The sequence below is a fragment of the Fistularia commersonii genome, chromosome 3 (genome assembly GCF_037954325.1).
Source record: "Fistularia commersonii isolate RoL2024-O1a breed Wild chromosome 3, RoL_Fcom_v1.0, whole genome shotgun sequence".
Taxonomy (NCBI): Eukaryota; Metazoa; Chordata; class Actinopteri; order Syngnathiformes; family Fistulariidae; genus Fistularia; species Fistularia commersonii.
Window position 1 is genome coordinate 18,279,336 of NC_141286.1, and position 16,789 is coordinate 18,296,124.

Genomic DNA, 16,789 nt, shown 5'->3' on the forward strand with positions numbered 1-16,789 from the left:
ATTTCTGACAGTACATTTTTAATCCTTATTTATTTTCTAGTTTATATGCAGTATGCATATAGTAGTTTATATGCCTTTACATTCAATGACAATGCATACACATGAATTTCAGGCCGACTACAACAAATCCAATTTATCAGCCACATTTTGATTTTCAATTTTTTTATGTGAACATAATATTGTTCTTTCCTTCATGTGTTTCTTTTGTAATGCCACAAAAAGACAGCTTAACAGGGCAAATGCAATGTGATGATTTTTTCACTACTTTTTTCTCCTTTACAGCATTTCCCGATCAGCTTCACGAGACATATCGAGTGTTTCCAAATAACCGCTACATGTATATTGACTGGTTTAACTAACAGTATCATGGAATAACAACTGAGTTGACTTCCACTGCCTTTGATTCAGTAAAGCGGTAATTTCTTACTCATCTTTACACATAATTCTTGCTATATCTTTACATTTTGTTTGAACAGAAGGCTGCAATGTCCCTAAGAAAAATCAACCAATGCAAATTATAGATACAAATAGCAATTTATAGCCCAAAAATAGCAATGAGTTTATTTAGCTGGGATTTGTAAAATTTGTATTCAAAAAGTATTGGTATCAAAATTAGTATACTGTTTCTTACCAGTATCAAATTTTCAAAATTAAGTGGGTTTCACTATCTAAGACATTGTGTTACTAACACTGTCTGGATGTAGTTATTTGTGCCATTGGCTCAGATGGAGACGGGGCAGGTTAGGACTCGATCCTCAAGCAGAACGCTAAGGACAAGGAACACGAAGTACAGTACGAACATGGTGAGGCCCAGCATTCGGCTCATCTTCCAGCGGCAGGCAGCAATGGAAATGATCACAAAGAGGAGCATGAGGAAGAGCAGCACAATGGCGCAGAATAGACCGTTGGAGCTGACCGTCACTGGCTTGCCATTATGTAAGAGAGTATATATGAGCCATGGGACAGGCAGACTGAAAAAAGAAAATCCACAAGTAATGTTTCTGTCATAGTGATGTGTATGTTATCATGCTGCACAAGGATAATCCGTAGTTGGAATTAATAGTGCAAAGAAATGTATTGATTGATTTTCCAAACCGTTTATATCGAATATTTGGGAAAACCAAACTATGAATGTGTTTCATGTGATGCAAAAGCATATGGTTTAAAGCATGAACATATATCTTGATTTTCCACTTGACTTCATTCATTTTTAGTAGATTTACATCTTAATTTGCAAATCCCATAATAAATGGGTTCTTTTCTGGGCCACAGACTTAACCCATGACCCATGGGGGATATATCATATACATATCATAACATATCATGACATGCCATAATGTGACATTCACAATTTAGAAGTTTATTGGAGCTCCAACCTTACTGTTTTCAGAGATCATGAGTTGAGTTGGTATCATCACTCACCCTATAGTGATGTCAAAGATATTACTGCCTACAGAGCTGGACACGGCCATGTCCCCAAGACCTTTACGGGCTACAATCACGCTCGTGATGAGGTCTGGGATGGAAGTTCCGGCCGCCAAGATTGTCAGCCCCATGATTTCCTCCGAGATACCAATCGTCTCACCCACCTGGATGAAAACAAAGGTGTTAATAATGATGATAATAGTGTTAGCACTCAAAGACACTGAACTTCTTTCAATCATATTGTTTCACGATATGATTATTCTTTACATTATTGAGGTATCGAAATATATAGGAATTGTGAAGTCAGTTTACCTGATGAGCCCACCACACCATCAAGTAGGAGAAAACTCCAATCCACAAGATGGACCCAATAAATGTGACAACAAAGTATCTCCTGGACGCCTAAAAAAAAACAAAAAAACATTTAAGCCAAAGGCCACAAGTGTTTTGTGACATCAATCTGCACAGATAATAATCCCATTAAATAGCTCTCCTGTATATATTTTCATTTGATAAACACTTGAAAAGAATGCCTTTTAACAAGGCCAATGAACACTCAGTCTATGAATAAATTAAAATGACATATTCAAAATTACCTCCAGCTTGATTTTGATGTGATCAAATACTGAATTGTGCATACTATAATTGAATTTATTGATTCAAAATATCTAGCCAAAGTCTAGCCTAGTCTGCACTAGGCAACTGTTCGCACCAGGTTGCGGACGTCGGGCAACGTGAGCCACAAAGGGAACACGATGGGCAGCAGGAAGATGTAAGTGGCCTGTTTGCGTCTGGTTTCCGGCCACTGCAGAGATAATGGCTCGTTCTCTTCCTCATCCTCCTTTTCCTCTTCCTCTTTATTTCCATCATCATGGTCATCATCATCATCGTCTTCACTCTTTTCGGAGTCACTGCTTTCTTCATCGCCACTATCATCATCAGTGCTCTCTGAATCTCCCGCTGCTGAGGCTTCGACCTGCCAAAAGGTGCAAATGCATTGCTCTCATCGTCTGAATATGCTAACATGAAGTGTGATGTGAATGCATCTGCAGGGTGAATCGTTGACGTCATCTTTTTTTTTATAGTAAATTATTCCAACTTAAACTATGCTCAGCTGTCGATGCAGCTGTATTTACAGGTTAAAATACTTGGGTTGAATTGAGAAATTCAAAATGTTTATCAAACAGTCTATAAGCATAAAACAGTTATTACACACATACACAATCATTGCTCATTTATTACAGTTATAATTATTACCTATCCATGCATTTGATCCTAAATCAATAGAAACTAACATAATAAGAAGGTAATTCCATATTATCTGCTATTGCAAATTAACAAGAAGGCTCCATGTCAAACTTTGAAGATCATGGAACACACATGTGATCTGTAAAGTGCCCCTCTGTTTAATAACTCTAAGTTGAACGTCTCAATTGCCAAATGAGAGGGTTGGACAGGCAGGTGGCTTTTGTTTGATTTGGCTCAAGGACAAAAATCAGAAGTCGGGTTTACGTCACCGTGGTGACTCATGCAAAAGCATGAAGTCAGTGGCTGTTACCTCAGTTTGCATTATTCAGATATTTCTCGGTGAGTCTACCGGTCACTAAAACAGCTCATCATTGTTTCTGTAGTGCAACTGAATTTTCTCTTTTCTTACCAACACTTTTGATAATATTGTTATTGTATACAGACATTTTTTTGACAGATCCTCAGTCAAACTCCACTCAGAATCAAATCTTTTGTTATGTGGTTAATTTAACAACCCTGAACCCTAACTTCACAGCTGCATTTATATTGAATTTAAAGACTGCAGAGGAAGTGTAAACAATTACCTTTGACCCCTGCTGGTCGGCAGTCTTCTCACTCGTCTCCCCGTTTTTGTGAGGCTGTGAGGTGGACGGCTCGACTGCGGCGCCTCCTGGTGCGCCAGCAGCAGACACATCAGACTTGGGCTTTTGATCCTCTTCTAAACACATAGCGACAGATACAGTTCACCATAACTCAGAAACAAAAGACACACACTGTTTAATTTTATTTTTGGATCGCCAACTAAAACATACTTTTTATCTTCTTTTTCATGTCAAAACGCTCACCTTGACTTTACGTCCAACCCTGACCGAGAGAAGTATGATTTGCTGCGATTGATTTCTACATTAATGGCTAGAGGGATAAAGTTCAGCTGATTTATCATTTCCAGCTAAAACCTCACATTTAGACATTAAACTGACATCAATTGCAACATATTGTGCCGGCTGTAGAACAGCATTACGTACAGAAATAGACCCTAAGATAATAACACACCAACATTCTGAGAGAGCCATTTTACCAATATCAGACTATTCTATTTTAATATATAGGTGCAAACAACAAATTCAAAATTCAAAATTCAAAACATCACATTCAGACATTAAACTGACATTGATTGCAACATATTGTGCCAGCTGTACAACAGTATTATGTGCAGAAATAGACCCTAAGATAATAACACCACCAACATGGTGTAAGAGCCATTTTATTAATATCAGACTATTCTATTTTAATATCTAGGTACAAACAACAAAATTCAAAAAGGAGCCTGGGTCTGAACTCCTCTGAAAAAACAAACTCTTATTTCATACTTAGGGGTGGAAATCATCTAAAAGCCACAGGGACTGATTGTGATGTTTGATGATAAACAAATAAATGGACACACACAAATGCACGCGTGTACACGTGCACGTACGCACGCACGCACACACAGAGGAGCCCATCTGCATTTTAATCCTCCGGCTGATTGATTGGGGCCCATCGAAGCCTCTCCAGCTTTCCCGCAGCCCCTCTTTTGCTCCGAATCTCAGACTGTCGAGCACCTCATTACACCACGGGGTGATGCTCAAACACAGAGGCTCTGCTGATTGTAGAGAACAACCTCCTTCAACCCTGAACCATTTCTGACTATTAATAAATGACCAAACATGTTCGGCCTCCAGAAAAAAAAAACGTAAAAGAAAAAACCCAACCTGCTCTATGATCGATTACCATATATTGGGCCTGTGACTTCCTGGCTGAACTTTATACTGCTTTGGGGACCTAATTTTTCGGAAAAGGAACAATTAACACATGTTTACTAAGCAAATGAGGTAAAAATCCTTCCTTCTGCAATCTGTAATATTACGTGAAATTTCCTTGCTTCTAAATAGGAGCAATCAGACTTCTGCATGCAACCAGCCGTGTTGCCTCCTGATAGCCAACGTGAAGGCTTTAGGTTTGCATCTTTTGTATCTAGCTGTTGTCTAATTGGGAAATAGGTAACATTTATCTTGTCAGCAAACCTTTGTTTACTTGCACATCCTGTAATAATGGTGTAACATTAGCAGTAAAGCCAAACATATGATACACACGGAGTAAAAAAAAAAATCATGCTGCTTTAATATGGCTGGAAGAATCACCTTCCATGCAGCGATGATGTAGTTTTTCTGTGATCAGTAACATCATTGGCTTTAATTTGTTCTTTGCTGTAATTCAGAAAGTTTGCTAGCACGTCATGGAGATATGCTCTAGGATACAGGTGCCAAACTCTGGCCCGTGGGCCAAATTTGGCCCGCCCTGTAATTATATTTGGCCCGCAAAGCCATACCAAATGAGAGCTGGCCTGTCGGTATAGTCTACAGTGCATGTACCACTAATTCTACAAATCCCAGATTTTTCTGCTGGTGTTTTGGCACAAAAATCACAACAGGCCCCATAAACGCCCTCTCCTCTGTTGGCAGTAGTCATAGTAACCTTATGCTAATACAGGCAGCCCGCTACTTAGGCAGAAAACAGGATTTTGCATCTGTGCAATATTAAGTTGTATATTGTAGAGTATGAAGCGATGATTGTTCCACATTTAGTTTTTAAGCAAAACTTGTTCATTGTTCATTGTTATATCTGGAGGAAGATTTTTTTAAATAAATATCAATGTTGGCCCGCGACTTTGTCCGAGTTTTGAATTTTGGCCCACAGTGCATTTGAGTTTGACACCCCTGCTCTAAGGAGCATCCATGTCACCATGCTTGAGAGTATATTTTTATCAGCCACTTTAAGGACATTTGAGATCATGTGTTTTACAAAACATTTCCTCATTAATGCAAATCACCAAAATGAGGGCTCGATTTGAGTTCAGCTAACCTACGTACTTTCTGATATTCTATTCTTTTCGTTCCTATAATTATTTCACGTTTTTGAGTCTTTACAAAGGTCAGTTTTTGTGCAAACCCTAAGAATCCTCATGTTTGACCCCTGGAATTATTGAAATACTAAAAGTGTTGTAGTATGTATAAAATACAACAAAAGAAAAAAATATTTTTGGTAGATTGAACTCCTCACACAAGATTTTCAAACTTTTTACTCCTATTTTACATTTCCAAGTCATTGATAGTTTGGATGTAAAAAAAACAAACAGTGAAAAATGTATTGTTAAACATGTGCAAAATGTGCAATGTATGCTATATACTGTATAGATAACAAATATAAGATTAAAATCTTATGTCTAAGATTGTACAAATTGCTTTTTTGCTATTTTCCAGGGAGAATTTCTTACGACTATTTGAGGCGTTAGATGACTAAATTATTCAGGGTAGTTACCGACAATCTGCAAAACAGTTGTGTAAATTCAGCAAACAATAAACGACTGAGCAAAAAAAAAAAATCAGAATCAAATAAAAACGCAAAGATATCGACAAAATGAACAAGTTAAAATAATGATTATAATATACTTTTCCAAGCAGCCAGGATTTTGGGGTCAGAGAAGCACATGCACAAACCAGAGGCAGACACTGCATGCAACCACGCAAAAATGCAATTAAACAACACAGACCTTCGATGACACACTTATTTCCAAAGCCGTCCCTGAAATATTTCAGAGAAACATCGAGCACAACGGGACACAAACACGTCTTACCTTTCCTTTGCACAGACTTCTCCCCTCTGACATCCCCATTAAAGGACGTCTCTGACAGAAATACACGGAAGAATTTACACACGATCAGTTCCCTCTCGTCACATGAGTCCTCATTCCATGCCAAGAGATGCATATATGGAATGAAAATGACCGGCGTGAGAATTGTTCACATCCTGAGAGCAGGGATGCAAACTTCTTTCTTACTCTCTCACTCTTCACAGTCACGGTTTAGTCACTCCCACAGTGCCACAGATGAACACGGTGCAGGTTAGCGTCAAAGCAGCGCAAGAATGAACACGTGAAGCACCAAACACCATGACAGGAGAGCAGTGAGGTGATGTCACCCTTACCTCTCCTGGCTTTCCTCGGGCCAGGGGTTCGGAGTGGGCCTCTCAAGGTTGAGTCTGAGAGGGAAACCACACACACTTTCTCACATTCCTGGTCTTTTTCAGTTTTATCATTTATCTTTTTCTTTTAAATGTATGGCTAATTAAATTTAAGACTATTTTCTTTATAAAAGGGGTCCCCAAACTTTTTCCTGCGAGGGCCAAAAAACTTTACCCTTCTCTGACGGGGGGCCGGGCCAATTTGTAACAAAAAGTGTGACGATCGCAAAGATGTCTAAATGTAAACATTTATGTTTTCCAGAAAGCCACACATAACCAAAAATCAACCCTTTCTGGGATATTGACGGGAAAAAAAAAATCAGAAAAGAAATAATAACATTATTAATGAAATAAATAACACTATTTATGAATTAAATAATAACCAAATAACCCTTTTCACAGAAGTTTTTCACAGAAAAAAAGACCAAGGAACATTAACTTTCTTGTAGACACAACTGTTTGCAGCTCTCTCATATCAAATTCACTGTGAAAACCAGAAAGCGAGCAGGCTATGAAACCAAACTGATACCAACAACTACAAACACAACACATTTCACTACCGGTATGGTTGGAATAGACTGTTACGTTCTATGCATGTACAAGTCAAAAATCATACTAATCTCTGGTATTGTTCAGGGGCCGGACAAAATGTGGAGGCGGGCCGTATCCGGCCCCCAGACCGTAGTTTGGGGACCACTGCTTTATAACTTAAGTTGTTAAATTATGATATTTCAAGCTGAGTTCTGAAAAGTGAATACAACTACCGGCATTAACCCACAATTTTGAAAACAAAAATGGGGTGTTGACAAACTGGAAAGAGTCACTAATTCAAAAGAGAACTGTTACAGACAATATCCAAGAGCTTTATCAATAAATCGTCTGGAGCCAATGATATATTGCAAATTTCTGTGAGTCCACAATATGACATTGACTGACGGCTGTAATTTTTTTGTGGATTATTTCTCATCATGTACATCAGTCTATAGCACACACCTCCAGTTGATTTGTGCAAAGCCTCCCAATGACACAGGGAGATTGTATCATTAGGAGGCTATGGAACCAAAGATAAAGAGAATATTTCTGCACCAAACTGCGGTGTCTTTCACTCAAAAATTTAGCAATAAAAACCCAGATGTTATAAAAAAGTATTCTGTGCACACAATCCTCTTTTCCAGGCAGGGAATATTATGAAAATGTTAAACCTGTGCCCCTGGGCAACGGCTGTGTTACACAGGCTTCAAACATACAAAATTAGTCAACAGTCACACACAAACACTTTCTAAAGTTAACAATAACAAAGACTGCAATTATTACAATGAAATATAGTTTGAGAGTTTTATGTTTTTATGTGTTCTAGAGAAATGGTCCTCATCTTTCACTAGCTATCTTTGTACAATTTAGTTTTATTTAGTATATATATGTTGTACAATGTACAGTATATGCATACAGTCAGTTCTATTTCAGGTGGGGTAGAACTGTACTTTTTAAAAAATTCAATCGTATGTACATTTAGATTTCGCCAGAGATAAAAATAAAAACACTTTCTTTAACTAATAAAGAAAAAATCAGATCAGATGGATCAAGTCAGACACAAACATACTGAAATCTACAGATACGTATTTTATCTTTTTCTAGAACTGAACATTTAAATGCTTAAAAAAACAGACAAATATAATAATACATGAGATTAAAAAAAAACTCAACACTTTAACATTAAAAAGTTAATCTTGATATTTATGCTATCTACTGAATTTCACGCACATCCGCGATTACAGCTGCAAAACAACTGGATGTTTGAGTTCTTCAGGTTGTCTCACAAAGACAAAGGTTGCCCCCGGCGATGGCCGAGGTACTCTGAGTGAGTCTCAGAGTTGGACCTATGGCTTCACTACTTCCATACAGAGATAAAGAGCTTGGAGTGCTTGCCATGCTGGCCCTTATCCAGCTTTTATAAGCCTGCATCGAAAAGCTGATTAAGGATCAGTTGTGGTCAAGTGCTGCGAGAGCGAGAAACCAGGCCAGGTGTGTCTGAGGACGGGATGAAGGTCGCTGCGGTTCAACACGTTATTCTGACTTACAAGAAAGGAGGAGGGGAGTATGTGTGAAAGTGAGGGGGAGTTATGAATTTTAGCTGGAAACATGGATGCTAAAAGTGAAGCTTGTCACAAAAAATCTTGAAATTTAACCTAACGTAATTTTTTTTTTTTGTAAAGCTGCATACAGAACTAAATTGACCTTTAACTTATTTTCCACAAAAACCTTTGGCAAGTCACTTAAATCCAAATACACTTTTGAATAAATGAAATCAAATACAATAAAAGCACAAACCAAAAAATTTTACGAGGAAAGGTGGGAAGTGAAATATTGGAGGCGATTACAATCACTTCCAAAGCATAAATACACCATTTTTAAGTAGAAAGACGCCAATTTAACTTTATATCTAGTCTTTTCTTTAGAGTTTAGGTTTTTAATTTTTCCCTGAAATCTATAAATGCTGAGAATGCAGACTGGAAGGTGATACCTTCACCCAGCGGGTCCAGTGTGTGGATCATCAATTGGAAGATGGTGCTCCTCAGTGAGGTGTTGTGGAGGGAAGCTGTGCTGCCGCCACGCTGCAGGACAGGACGGACCTGCAGAAGCGCATGTTGTCAACAACTAAAAACTGCAGTTTGGTTAAAGATGAGTTGGACTAGTTATTTGCTACTGGCGGCATTATTTCAGTGATAATCAAAAGCTGACATTTAAGTTGTGGTTGGCAACCACACAACCTACACAGTAAGACACACATTAAGATTAGTGCCAGGGCATTGGATACTTCAAAGAGACATGATTTCTGAAATGAGAAAAGAAAGTGTTATTACTGGCATTCCTATGTGAGCAGTACAGATTTATAGATGGATTTATAAATGGGTTTCCAAAGCTGTCACCAAAGAACCTCTAACACCTTGTATTCTCCTCATGAAGCCAACAGCGGGTGTGGAAATGTTCTTTACCCGGAGTCTGGTTTTGTCCTCTGCGGGATCCGATGGCTTGTGCTGAGGAGGAGTCCGAAGTGGCTCGGGTTCTTGTTTGGGCTTCTCTTCGAGGTTTGGTGCAGGAGACGGAGCAGGAGCCAGAGGAGCAGGCAGAGGAGGTGCAAGACGAGGTGGCGGAGGAGGAGGTGCAGCGGTGCTCTCCTGATTGGTCAGTAAAATTTTATTGGAACATTTGATTTTAAACATGGATGTGCAGTAATGGATGTTTTTGCTCTTATCTGGTTTAGTGCAAGTCACTTGCCATATTGTAATATTTGTAATATTACAATAAACACAATATCATGTATCATGTAATGTAAACGTAAAAATAAATTAAATGGTTATATTTATTCAGTGATTTGTACTGTAAAGTTATTTTCCACTTAACTTCAGCAGTTTTAGGTTTTTTTTTCAAAATCGCTGAAAAAAAATTTTACGTTTACCGTTCAAATATGAAGAAGAGACCTGCGGTGACACAGCAACCAGCTGAGCCCATGATTATGCGCAATGATTATGCTAACTGCGCTGCCATGCTATGCACTGAGACCGTATTGCTGTCTGTGTATGTCACTATTAAAATTTTCAAACACTTTTAATATATAAACTAAATTTCCATAGTTCAGCTAATGTGTATAATGTTTTCGTCAACAACTGTAATATGTTTCTTGTGCTGAGCGATCATAAAACGACTGCGAAGAGATATTAAGTGAGGCACGCAGTAACGGTGCCTCATGGTAGGGGGCACTGGCGATCCCAGGGATCTTTCTTACTACTCGGCTACAGAATAATGTGATTATTTTGTAGCAACAGTAAACATCGGTGCCTAACCCGCCATGTACCGCACCGCACGTCACTGCAGAATATTACGATACACTATCGTAATATTTCCCACTATCACCACCACCACACGCTGGCACATACAGACATAATAACCAAATGCATTTAAAAAGCTGTGCAGAGTACGTTTAAAACATAACATTTAACACCAATTATATCTGATTATGTATCATTTAAGAAATTATGGCCCCAAATGAATATCTGATATTGAAGCCAGAATCAAATGGTACTTAAGAAACTGTGTTGCTCACATTCAGACAAGTCAAGGATGCATTTGACATGCACACGTTCTTGTTCCAAATAAAAAATTCATCCCATCAGAGGAACTACATTATGAAATTCTTCTACATCAATTAGAATGTAAATCACAGCAATATCTGTTGTCGTATAAAGCCAGTGCTGTGAAGGGGTTTTCTGAACACCTGCAAATCTTGGCAAAGTCCTCCCACAAAAGCACAATACATTGACACAATGGTATCACCAGGGGGAGCATTTAGAAGACAACACTAAAACATTTGATTTGGCCACTTATTTGTAAATGCAAAATAAAAATTCGATCTTTATAAGAGTGGAGCTTGTTGTTGCCTCTCCTGCTTTGGGATTGATATACAACACCGCGAGCACCTTCGTACGAATGTGCATCAATGCTTTTTCATACACCGAGTAAAATAGTATTAGGCTAATCCAATCATGTTAACACTGGAGCAGGTATGAATTTATGAGTGTCAGCTCGCTGGAGCGCTTTCAAAATCCGCTTCTCTGCTGCTCGATGTTGAAGGTGATGTCGAGTTACATGGAGTAAGCTGTTAAATTAAGACGCGTTTGAATAAATGAAAACACAATAAGTCCGTTGTCCCTCTCTGCAGAGAGGTGGCAGCACAGGGGGTTAATCAGGGCTCAAATTTGTGGCAAGGACCCCTCACAGGTTAATCCAGACGTGGTTGTAAGAAGATTTTACTCTCATTCAGTCACTCGTTGCCTCGGTATGAACTGAACAGCTTACGTTATGTTTACGGTTGCCATTAAAAAAAACTATATTCAGCTGATCAGTAGTATAAATACATCACTGTACACTGAAAATGAGATGTTTAAGTGGATCGGTCACCCTGTCATATAAGTGATATTTGACTGAGCTTTGAATTTCATCTACGGAAAATTGTACGATATTTTTCAAGTATCAAACTTTTAGTTTTTCTGGTTTTACCTCACTGATCATTATCTTGTAATTTTTAATATTTCTTTCATGAGGGGGATACTGTGGTGAATTCAAAAGTTAGTTTTATGAATTTAATGAAAATTATTAATTTAGATGAGGAGAACACAGTATATGTATGGGTGGTGCAGTTGTTAGCGCTTCGGCCTCACTGCACGAAGGACCCTGGTTTGTTTCCAACAAGACAGCCTTTGTTTGTGAGGTTTGCATGTTCTCCCTTTGTCTGCATTGGTTTTCTCTGGGTTCTCCAGTTTCCTCTCACAATCCAAATACCACCATTTATTTTTCTACTGCTTATCCTACACAGGTTCGCAGGGGATGCTGGATTCTACCCAGGTTGCCATCGGGTGAGAGGTGCGGTACAACCTGACCTGGTCACCAGTCAATTGCAGGGCTACATAAACAGACAGAAAACCATTCAGTCTCTCATCTGCACATCTGGGCAATTTTTCCAATTTTTGTCCAAAAACATGCTGAGGGTTAACTGGAAAAGCACAAAATTATCAAGACCTTTAACTGAAACTGCCAGGGGATACATTTATTCACTTAATTTGTGTTGTGTAACTGACCGGATAGATGTCATGATATTTCCCATACGAGAATGGCAACTAAGCGTCACAATAATAATAACCGACCGCCTTCCCTGGCCATTTTTGAGGATTATGATATGAGAGAATAATCAAAGCTATATGAAGAAATGCGACTGCTGAAGCAGCAGCATGCATCATTACATGGGTGCAGATGTGCTGCAGGCGCTGTTGGCTGAAATACAGAATTCTACATGTTAATCAGACTTAGAAATGAACTGCTTTCTGTCTTCAGCTGTTTCTGTTGGCGCAATACAAATAAGCCGATGCCAATACCGTCATTTTCAAGAATATGGCAAACCGAGTGATGTTTCCGTCACCTCATCGCCGTCTGAGAGTCTCTGACACCTGGACTCCTTTCTGTTCAGCATCATCAAAGGGTTTAACACAAACACACCGTCACCCGCTCGGACGCACAAATAACTGTCCCTCATTCACTGCGTCTGAGCGGCGATGGTCCCGACCGCACTCACATGAAAGGGGAGAGAGTACAGAGAAGTCTGGGAGGAGATGGCAGTCTGATTAACACCGCAGCACCAAGTACAGGTGGGATGCATTTCTACGCATGTATACATGTTGGGTAATCCACTGCTTGGGGACATGTCAAAGAGAAATGGGGGGGGGGGGGGTTGTATTCCACTTAATAGGGAAAAATAACCTCTTAATTTTTCCCGACAAATAATTCCAGATGAAAAAAGTTATCAGTGATGCACAAAATGTGTCAAGAACGATATAATTTCACTTTTCTGTTTGAAGATGTACTTGAGCACATAAGTGATTTGTCAGCTACGAGGATGGATAGGATCAGGAATGAGTCCATCAGAGGGACAGCACATTTTAGATGTTTTGGAAAGAAGGTCACAAAAGCCAGACTGAGATGGTTCGGAGGGATGGAGAATATATTGGTAGACGTATGCTGGAATTGGAGCTGCCAGGCAGGAGGTCTAGAGGAAGACCAAAGAGAAGATTTATGGACATAGGGAGAGAGGATATGAAGTTAGTTGGTGTGAGAGAGGAAGATGCAGAGAATAGGGTTAGATGGAGAAGGTTGATTTGTTGTTGCGACCCCTGAAGGGAAAACTGAAAGGAAAAGAAGAAGAACGCTACTCTCTCTCTTTTATCTGCACTTTAAACATTTTCACAATAAAATCATGGTCAATCTAAAAATTGTCTTTTTGGTCTCAATAATGGTCAATCAAATGTTGTTGCCGGACTTTGAAGTAAATCTGATTTTTAAATGTTTTTTTTTTTCTTAAATGATGAAATCAGAGATTTTCAGTTTCCAAATGGGACTTGGGCCATCATTTTTAACTATTGTTTGATTGTAAAATACTACACTTACTGTGATTATATCAGCACAATAAGTATTCCAATTAATCCTGTAGTTATAATTTAGAACACATTTACACAGCTATACAATATATAATTGAAATATGTAATATTTTGAAAACATTTTGAAATTAAAAAAAATATTTCTAAGGCCAATATTTAGGTTAGGATCATTAACCTGTTGGTTTCACACTGAAGAAAAGTATTGTGATGTCAACTTTTAAAAATGACTGTCTTGTTCGATAATCATTAAGCGTTAAAATCAAAATAAGGTGGAGTTTTAGATTCTATTTGTGAACATTTGAACACCAGAAAGTAATATTTAAAAATCTTAAAAATATTCTAAAAATATTTAAAAAAATATTAGTAATATCACAAATATCAAAATGACCCCAAACGGTTGGTCTGCGCAATTACCTGCTCTGAAATGATCAAACACTACAAATTAATACGGCTGTTCATTAGGATTTTGTTATAAATATAAAGTGAAAGTGAGTTTCCATCCAAATGAAACAATAACACAGCAACAGAGACGTGTGTCAACTCGGTCGTGAGCTCGGACTGACCGTCTCCTGCTCCTCCGCCGTCCACACTTTGACGATGCTGACGTGCTTGCTGAGCCGCATCTTGACCGCGTGCTCGATCTGGCAGTTGAATTTCATGAAGGTCACGTAGCTGATGTAGCCCAGCACCAGCATGATGCTCTCCCACCACAGTATCGTGTTGTCCAGGAAGAAGACAATCAGCATGATGAGATCCACGATGTAGAAGGTCACGTCGCGGAAAAGCGGCCACCAGGTCAGGTGGAGCATCTCCCGCGAGAAGATGGCGCACATGCCGATCACGAACAGGATGTTGAAGACGGCGGAACCCACGATGGTGCCGATGCCCACGTTGCTGTGAGAAACGAAGACGCCGATGAGGGAGGTGAAGAGCTCCGGAGCTGAGCCGCCCGCGGCCATGAAGGTGGCGCCGGCCACATCGTCAGAGATCTCTAGCTTGTTGGTGATGACCTCCAGAGCCGGCACGAAGAACTCATCGCAGACGATGGCCAGGGCTACAAACATGTAGGTCATTCCGATAACGTGCAGAATAACCCAGCCTTGACGCCGCTGCTCCACCGAGAAGATGTCCACTGGGTACTCATTCTTTCTGTGGGGCAACTGGGGGGGAGGAGGGGGAACCGCAGCAGTGGTGGATGGCGGGGACTGAGTCGGAGGAGGTTTGGGATCCACGTAGATACACTGCTCCAGATCCGTCCTGTTGACGATGAGCACCAGATGAGATCTGGTGGTCTCAGGTGAGATGACCTCCTCCTGAGTCTCGTTCGACGCCGCCACCTCCCGCACCTTCACCTCCAAGACGTCGCCGTCGGACCCGTCTCCTCCTAGTGCGTCATCCCTGTGGGCGGAGGCTCGCAACTCGGACAGTCGGGCCTTGAGTGTCAGTGTATAGACGAAACACAGGAGCACACCTGAGATGAAAAAGAGGACGCGACCGCGCCGGAGTCTCCTGGGAGGAGAGTGCACGTTCATCGCCTTCGTTGTTATTGACTCCGAGCGGGAAGTTACAGCAGACACATTGCTATTCCATGGTAGTTCCAGCACCATTATGTGGCGAGACGATGCCGCTTGCAGGGAGACACACGCGTCCGCGCGTAGCTCCGTTCATCTTCCACACAGCTGGTGGATTAAACCTGTGGCAGGGCTGAGAGGAGAGGAGAGGAGAGGAGAGGAAATGAGGGGAGAGGAGAGGAGAGGAGATCACATCATCATCATCAGTTTGCTTTGCATAGTTTAAATTTTCAGAGATGAACTGCATTTATGTTTGTGTGTGTGTGTGTGTGTGTGTGTGTGTGTGTGTGTGTGTGTGTGCAGGCGAGCGTGTGATGGGGATGCAGACAGCCACCTGTTACTATGGCTACATAATCACACTGGCTTTGTTTTCTTATAACACAGGAGTCCATTTAAGACGCGTTAAAATGTTCGAATAACCCAACCCGATATCCCAATAACAAAAAAAAAAAAAATCCGAATCTGATTTTTTTTTTTTTTTCTATGATTACATTCACGCTGTCGGTCGAGAGCGAAGGCGCGCACGGAGAGAGCGTGATGAAATGCGCGCTGCTCGCAAAAACGCGCGTTTACGCAACTGCGATGAAGTCAGTCCGCAGTGATGGGGTTTCCATGGAAATAAAGAGTAAGTCTTTTGGAGAAAGGTGGGGGAGGGTGGATGGGGGGGGGGGGCGGTTTAATTGAGGTCTAATTAAGAACAGCGCGGGTTACCCCCCCCCCCTTGTCCTAACCGAAATGGATGAAGAAGCAGTTTTCAGAGGAAGAGTGCGGCGTTGCGCAGAGCTCCTACCTGTAACCGCCGGCTGCTCGGCTCCTCGCCTCCGCGGATCTTCCCCTCCAGCTGTGCGTAACGGACGCCGAGATGCTGACTCCGGTTTTTTTGGGTGGGGTAGGGTGGAGGGAGCTACAAGGGCGCGCCGCATGTCAGGGCTTGGCCGAGGCTCAGCATAATGCTGCTAAGAGGATTGCAAGCCGAACACCTCTCACCTTCCCCTCCAGACATACCGCTGTATCAATACAGCAACGTTCAGAGGGCCGGGAGGGGAGGAGGGCGTCCTGGGTCGGGACCCTCCGGGGGACGCGGACGAGGTCTGGAGGTGGCTCGTTTTTTTTGGGGGGTGTGGCAGGGTGTGGCCTCTCCGTTTTCCGCTCCAAATTTGAACCATGATTCTGAAAAAAAAAGCATATTTTTTCATTCTAAATAATGCATTTAAACCCTTTTCCAAAGTTCAACACTGTTATAGTTACACTGTACTGTTCTATAATCTCTCTTGTTATTACGTTCTCCAAATTTTAACCATGATTCTGAAAAAAAAGGTATATTTTTCATTCACTGCATTTTAAATATTGCATTTAAACCTGTTCCGAAGTTCAACACTTTTATAGTTACACTACTGTACGATAATCTCTCTTTTTATTACTATTATTATTCTTTTTATTATTATTATTGCTTCAAATTTTAACCATGATTCTGAAAAAAAAAATATTTTTTTGTCATTCACT

General features: G+C 40.4%; 1 protein-coding gene across 2 annotated transcripts; it reads right to left on the bottom strand.

The window, feature by feature from the left end:
- Positions 1-265: 265 nt before the first annotated feature.
- Positions 266-16,206, bottom strand: LOC147235758 (sodium/potassium/calcium exchanger 1-like). Of its 2 annotated transcripts, XM_086143973.1 has the most exons (11): positions 16,077-16,206; positions 14,279-15,419; positions 9,726-9,908; positions 9,254-9,362; positions 6,697-6,750; positions 6,347-6,397; positions 3,258-3,391; positions 2,138-2,401; positions 1,738-1,827; positions 1,423-1,589; positions 266-971 (listed from the first exon to the last, which is right to left on the bottom strand). In XM_086143973.1, exons 2-11 carry the CDS (start codon positions 15,320-15,322, stop codon positions 722-724), a joined length of 2,346 nt encoding a protein of 781 aa, XP_086000099.1. In that variant the 5' UTR covers positions 15,323-15,419; positions 16,077-16,206; the 3' UTR covers positions 266-721. The 2 variants fall into 2 exon arrangements, with proteins under 2 accessions (XP_086000099.1, XP_086000100.1); XM_086143974.1 differs by lacking the exons at positions 6,347-6,397; positions 6,697-6,750.
- Between the last annotated feature and the right edge of the window lie 583 nt (positions 16,207-16,789).